The sequence below is a fragment of the Pyxicephalus adspersus genome, chromosome 2, assembly GCF_032062135.1.
Source record: "Pyxicephalus adspersus chromosome 2, UCB_Pads_2.0, whole genome shotgun sequence".
In the NCBI taxonomy this organism is placed as follows: Eukaryota; Metazoa; Chordata; class Amphibia; order Anura; family Pyxicephalidae; genus Pyxicephalus; species Pyxicephalus adspersus.
Window position 1 is genome coordinate 159,006,706 of NC_092859.1, and position 7,577 is coordinate 159,014,282.

A 7,577-nucleotide genomic window follows, 5' to 3' on the forward strand; every position below is an offset into this window, starting at 1 on the left:
TTTCACATAAAGCCCCAGTCACATGACACAGCAGAGCGGGTCCTTCTTTCCTCCCGTACACCTCCGAGATGTCCCAATAAACTTTGAAAACGAGATATTTGTAAAAGGAATCAGAAAAAGAAAGCAATTCCTTCTCTGCTGGTCTGACACATTTAGGGTGACACTAATATCAATGAATGTTTCCCTAAACCAAAAGTTTAATCTGCTGGTTCCTTCTTCTTCCCTCATTGACACACAAAATGTTTAAATAAATCCTTTCTTGTTTTATTACTCATTTTATTTTAGGCTTTAGTGATGTTATCACCGGGTCCCTGTGCTTCTCTAGGCAATGAAGAAGTTCAGAGCTAATGGGAGGGGCCAGCAAGAACTAAACTCCTCCCCCAAGAACACCCCCCATGTTCTCTGTACCCCAGATCCCTATATCCCCATGTTCCCCCATGGCCCCCCATGCCCCCATGCTCTCAGTGTCTCAGGCCCCTGCTCTCTGGCACAGATGGAGTTACACAAGGAGGAGTTATTGCAGTTATAGGAGGAGGAAATGTCAGCAGTGTGCTGTGTGTGTACAAAAGGCAGCTGGGAGCTGCAGACATTGCAGACATTGCAGACATGTGGCTCTATGTCATCCTTGGGCTCTCTGTCCTCATCATCCTCATCCTCAAATCCTGGCTGGGGAGCAGAGGACCCAATCCCCTGGCTGAGGACACCAGGAGACCCCCGGGCCCTGTGCTGTTTGATAAAGCTGCAAAGAGGAAAGTGATAAAGAATGGTAAGAGAGACAACTAGAAACATTGTACCTCATGGGTGAATCTTGTGTGAATGGTGATCTGAGATTATATACAATATTTCTATTAACTGTTCTATTCATTATAATCCAGATTGATATAGAACAACATTGTCACATTTCCTATATTATAAATCATAAGTGTCACATTTCCTGTAATGTAGATTGATGTATTTTATATAATAATGATTTTTATGTTTAATACAACAGATTGTGTCTTTTTTACTGTAACACAGGTTGCCACGGTTGTAACCCCAGTTACATTTTTAGTTTGTTACATTTTACATAACACCGCTTGTCACATTTGTTACAGTAGTTGCATCTCTATGGCAGTTGCAGTGTCATGTAATCCGGTCATGTGACATGGGGGGAGGTCACACGAGGACAGCAGAATAATATAACAGTGGGACATGGCTGGGGGGCTTCATTCACTTTTACTTCTGTAGTTGGGTCAAAATATTTTTGTTTTGTAAAGTAAAAGTGTGAATCCAGAGAACGTTACATAAACGCCATTACCATTCACAGTGCAGACCCAGGATGGGGGATTTCCTCTTCCCTCTCCAAGATGTCTGTAAACCCAGTGAAATCATTCACCTTCTCTTTTGTTTTGTTAAACACACAAATGAAATCATTTTGTTATTTGCGGTTATCTGGGTGCACACAAATATTTTACTGATGGGGTCAGGAATTCGGAGCAGCTCCATTCACACCTCCAGCCCAGTGCACAGAGATTCACATTGTAGCCACGTTCTGTGAATCTCATTGGCTAAAGATAATTGCCACCCAAAAATGGACCCTCGCCCTGGGGTGTTAGCTTTGTGAATTGAGCCTTTTCTGTGTTTTCCCAAACATTATCACTTCTAGCAAGAGCAGGAACAAACAAATTCCGTGCAGCCCTTTTTGTTCGGCAAAAAGGGAAGAACCTTTAGGAGAAGCCCGACTGTGTCCTCCCCATTGGGGAAAAAGCAGCAATCATTCCTTACGGTCATTAGGGACTTTTTGCCCTGCATACTACACTGAGAGTAATATTAAAAATAATAATAATACTAATAAACTGTATTTATATAGCACCAACATATTATGCAGCGCTGTACAATAAATAGGGGTTGCATGAATGCAGCCGTGGGAATCCTCCTGTGCACGATCCCTGGGCACTGGAGGGTAAATGAGGGCTTGTGCCCGGGGGTCGCGCACAGGAGGATTCCCACGGCTGCATTCATGAATACAGCCGTGGTACTCCTCCTGTAATAATTTCCTCGATCTTCCGATGGGTCTGCAAAATCGTTTCGCTGAAATTTCTTAGACCCAACAGAATTTTGAGGAAAGTTTTGCGACGTCAGAGGCATTCTCGCTCATCCCTACTTTCAGCATTCATTTGGATCTGACCCTTCACTTTTATAACAAGCATTTCACAATCTTTCCACACCACAGCAACCCATGATATAATTTTCAGGTCTCCGGGAACTTCTACTAAAATGAACTTTTTGGGGGTCAATGAGAAGAATTTATATTCAGGTGATCAGTAAAGAACGCCCCATACAGTGGTCTACACAACGCCCCCCATCCTTATAGAAAACTAAAGAGATCATTGGGGTCATGCAGCTGGGTCTAAGTGGCACTGGCCCCCCAAATAAGCTGGGACAATAAAATAGGGGGTCAGGGAACCCCAATATTCCATTAGTAGCCCTGATTGCCGGTCTATCTGGTGGCATTATGCAAGTAACATATACAAAAGCCTGCAGTGTCACACGATCGGAATATTTCATTGTGTAACATACAATTCTGAACATGTTACCAGCCAGTCAGCCACAAATAACCGATGACAAGTTGTTACATGCACCTCCCATTAGGTTTTCTAATATTCAACTCATTACATCTTACTGCTTCATCTCATATGTAACGTCTCCACCGCACTATTACCAGATGGACAGGATTGTGTGTCTGCTACGTAACCCGTTTTTCCGGCTTATATATATAACTAATAGACGTGTTACCTTAAACACAGATGATACGTAACAATAGTGGAAAACTGAATGAGAGTTAATGAGAACGCCGTTATTTAAAAGAGAAAGAAAAGACTTGGGGGATTTTAACACATGACTTTTCATATAAATTTATTTTTGATAAAAACACTTTTTTATCCATTGGACAACATCAATCATTTTCTAGTACAAACTCTGTTCCTAGAGCAAGTGCTCCAAAATTCGTTATTACTGGTTTATCAGGAGTAATGGTTAACAGCATATCTATAGTAAAAGTATAATACAATATAATAAAAACTTCCACAATCTACAAAGATTTCTTTATCATGTTGAATTACAATCATTGACTTCTTCCATGAATCCAGTATTACAACCGTCGTACCATGAGATCCGTCTATGGTGGGGTTGGGGGTGGAAGAGACAAGCAAGCGACTTCACTCCGACTGCACTCCGCTCTTTATAAGTATATTGCAAAGTTAAACTTAAAAAAGGATAAAAAACTGTCCGGCAAATGTACCTAAAGGGAGTTCTCATGAGATCTGTGGTCCTTAGCTTCCAGGAACTTACTATAAGACTGCTAACATCAACCACATCTGTTTTTCCTTTAGTATTTGAAAATTGTATTTGTTTTCTTTTTTGTAGTTTTTTCTCCTGAAAAAGTCCCAGAGAAGTTGGATGCCATCGTTATCGGCAGCGGGATCGGAGGGCAAGGAGTGGCTGCATTGCTGGCCAGGGCTGGGAAACGGGTTCTGGTTCTGGAACAGCTAGGGAAACTTGGAGGCTGCTGCCATACGTTCAATGAGAAAGGCTACGAGTTTGATGTTGGTGAGTATGTGGATGTCGGGTTTGATCGGTCACATGCATCTATAAACCTCCATGATTGCCTGGACTGTTTTGTTTCATTGCATGGAAGACAGAGAATGCTTCCACTGGGGCAAAAGGTTTACTAACCGGCTGTTTCATTGTCTCGGAGCAGTGAGGTGTTCATGGGTCGCCCATTAAATTGAGACCATTGACTAAAAACAGACAAATATTATCTCACGTCACGACAAGTCCTTCTATTATTCAGCATCATTGAATTAAAAGTTGGGAATTTTGGATGCTTCGTTTGTTGGGTGAATGTAGTGAAGGGGCACTAGGTGAAAGCTTGGGTGTAAAGGGCAGCATAGGATATACCTCACACTTTGTTTTCTATCCCTCAGGAATACACTACATTGGTCAGCTCAATGAACGTTCACCATTTCGGATACTGGTGGATCAGCTGACAAATGGGCAACTTCAGTGGTCTCTAATGGACGACCCATTTGACGTGGTTCTGATTGGGGATACCAATAATGGCCGCCGCTATAAGATGCGTACCGGCATGCAGGCCTATACTGATGAGCTGAAGAAAGCTTTTCCGGGAGAGGAAAAAGCCATAGAAAATTTTATGAAGCTGGTCAAGGTAAGTGTGATGCCTGTGGTGGTCCTCCTACACACATATTGCTTGTATATATGACTGATGTGCCTGGACATGGAAGGAATGATTGTCAGTACTCGGGCTGAGCCACCATACACAACCCATGGATGCGGCATTGTTCTGTCTGTACACACCTGTCATTGTCAGGTTTGACCCTTTTATAGTCAGAGGTCGTTGATACCTAGATGCCAAATTGTTCAGCGTAAGGACGCATTACCTCTTTATAACCCAATGGGCACAATGTTATGACTCCTTGCACCCCCCTAATTTTCTGTCAGTTGGGGACCCCCTGCAGATAAAGATAAATATCGGTTTCAGGTTTGGATATTCTGAATCTGAATTTTCTCTCTCCAAACATCTCGGTAGCTGATTAATGAACCTCACGCCTTCTTTAGGTAATTTGTGCTGAAATTCCTGCAAGAAGTCTGGAAAAGTCTGGCTAAGCATTTTTATCATCTGATTCCAGATAAACTCCAGTGGTAAAATTCCACACTCGGAGTGCCGCAATAGGAACCTGGACTTATCTATGGGTGTAGGTTACCGCATATCCTTCATAAATGAGCGGCTGTGTACATAACATGGGGTGTGTTTGCCGGCCATATGGAAATGGGTCATAAAAAGAACATTCCTAGTAAATTTATTAGGGAGGGGTAAGGTGACTATATAAAATGTTCCTTACATTCTACTATATATTTTGGATAGCACGCCTCGGATAGCACGGCTTTGATGACTTTATTATGCATCTGTACATGTAAAAGTAAGTACACCCTCCGGCCACAGAAGCCGCTATTACCCCAATTTATGAGAAATCACTTCTTTCATTGTGACCACTCATCTATGCAGAATTCTCCTAAATACTGTTTGCTGGTCTCCATTTCACATCCTTTACATAATGTCAATGGCATTCAAATCAGGGCTTTGACTAGGCCACATCCATAACCTTTCATTTTTTGTGCTGGTGTTCTTTTGGTCATTATTTTGTCTCCATTTCCACTTTATCTTCAATATTTGGACAGACGGTCTTTCATCATCAACAAGCACAGTGATTTGATGTATCTTGATAGCTGACTCAATGACTGCAAGCTTCTCAGATCCTAAAGCAAACCCAAACATAACATTTCCAGCTCCATGCTTAACAATTAGTACGAGGGTCTTCTCCCGAAATGATTTCTTCCAATCATTGCCAAATCAGAATACTGCTACTGTGTACAAAGCACTCCATGTTCCATGGCAAATGTTTCCACGAATGTTGGACATCTGTTTAACCAAATCCTTCAAAATATTTTCTTCTTCAAATTCTTGGAGACTTTTCTAGTATGGAATGGTCAGCTCTTGGGCTGTTTTGCAGGGACACCCAATCCCGGACATATTAGCAGATGTCTAAAGACTCAAACACATAAAGCTGACTTTCCTTATAATTTGGCAATCTTTTTATTTGGCTTGCTGGACGTCATTCACAGCTCGGATGGCCTTAGAAAGCTGTTTTGACTTTAGCCATGCACATCAATAGCAAATAGCACTCCAGACCCCCCATATCCAAGGCTTCAAGTTCCATCAGCTACTCCCTATGGCAGCTCTAGTCAATGGCTCCCAATATAGAACATCCAGATCTATTTTTATGAATGTGAAGTGTAAATGAATTTCCATGTGACAAATCTGCGTTATGAAAATGAATAGACAATGCCAATCATATGTCCCAGTATATGGCATCAGTAATTGTTTAATTAAACTTTTTAAAATTCCTATATTTTATATATGGGACATGTGTAATACTAAAGTTATCAAATAAAAACATTAGAACTATGGAGTCTTTGATACATTTTTGTTGACTTTCAAGTCTACTGTAACCTTTGGATGGCTCTGATTTCCTCCAAAACCAAGCCCGGTCCTGGTGCCCATTTCCACCCCTGCAGAGAAATCCCTTTACACAAACCAAGCCTGACCACTTGTTGAATATCCAATATGCTTGCAATGGTTTTGCATTTTGTGATTAATTTAGCCGTAAATACTGAGGTGGAATTGCCGAGATACGTGGGTAGCTGTAAATGATGTTTTCTATGGATAACGACATTTTCTCATTGCAGAAAGTCTCTGGTCGTACGGCTGACTTGGGTGTTCTGAAGTTCTTGCCGTTGCCCATTGCTCGATTTTTGTGCAAAACTGGCCTGGTGGAGTGGTTCTCTCCGTTCTTCCGCTACGCTTCCCGCAGTGTCACCGAGGTCGTCAGCGAGTTCACCAGCAATAAGGAGCTGCAAACTGTGCTCAGTTACATCTTTGGCACCTATGGTATGTCTGCTCATGGAGTGTTCCTGGCTATAAAGAACTCCATAGCCCGGGCTATATTTGTCATAATAATTCCACTCATGGGATGGTTCCCAGAGCAAGATATAGATAAAGGGGGAATGGGGCCCTAAGTCATGTAGTAGCCCGGGGGCCCTCATTCCCCAAGCAATAGTCACAAGAAAAGCCATGTTTTTTTAATTATCCTTACTGGTGTGGTCCCATAAGGCAACCATTGTATACAAGTCAATCTTCTCTTGTTTCTTGGGTTCTGCCTAAAGCACCAGCACTTGAAATTTACAAATTGTGGTTCATTTTTCCAATTGTGGTTCATTTTATTTTGTTTACCTTTCCTGTCCACCTTTTGTACATCTCAAGGTAAAGTCAGCAAGGGATTTTTCAGCAGGATGGGGCTGCAATGGGTGCTAAGAGGAGTCCAAAGAGTTCAGGAACCATTTGTCTTTCTCTTATGTTAGACCATTGTGAAGTACCTTTGCTGTATGCGTCTTTCAGCAGATCTTGTTATTATTTTATTATGATATTTGTAGAAGGTCTATCTAGAACATTCATTAATTATTCCTTGGGACCGGTTTAGGGGCTCCTCTGAATATCTGACTTTGTCGCACATCAGAACTCTGGGATATTTTCAGCTAATAGTCTAGTACCCAATCAGTGGTGGATGTAGCTAACAGTGGGCCCAGTGCAGAACTGAGTTGGGGCAGAAGGGGCCCCCCACTGAACTTACTTGGGGCCCCTGTTAGCTGAAGAAGGTCTGGGGCCCTAATGCAGAGGCACACTTTGCACATCCCTATGTCCACCCCTGACTCCCATTAAAAAAAGCCAATATTGGGTGTGTCAGCCGGGAGCCCATATAAATCTGCGTTTATTTCAGGATATTGAACAATTTATGTCAGATCCTTAATCAATAATTATATCCACCTGCCAGGGGTTCCAATATCCATAAAGAACTTCTATATCTCTGTGTATTTCAGAGGAAAGATTGTTTGATATCAGATTGGTAATCAATATTTACCACCACCTGCTTGGAGCTCCCACATACAGGACATTTATATCT

At 41.9% G+C, this 7,577-nt stretch overlaps 1 protein-coding gene across 1 annotated transcript in view; it reads left to right on the forward strand.

Moving 5' to 3' along the window:
* The first annotated feature begins 553 nt into the window (after nt 1-553).
* LOC140324783 (all-trans-retinol 13,14-reductase-like) overlaps nt 554-7,577 on the forward strand; it is a 21,213-nt gene continuing 14,189 nt past the window's right edge. The window contains exons 1-4 of the mRNA XM_072402892.1: nt 554-766; nt 3,406-3,588; nt 3,966-4,207; nt 6,307-6,508. Of these exons, the coding sequence (XP_072258993.1) occupies nt 607-766; nt 3,406-3,588; nt 3,966-4,207; nt 6,307-6,508 (787 nt within the window). The 5' untranslated portion in view covers nt 554-606. The remainder of the gene's footprint in view (nt 767-3,405; nt 3,589-3,965; nt 4,208-6,306; nt 6,509-7,577) is intronic.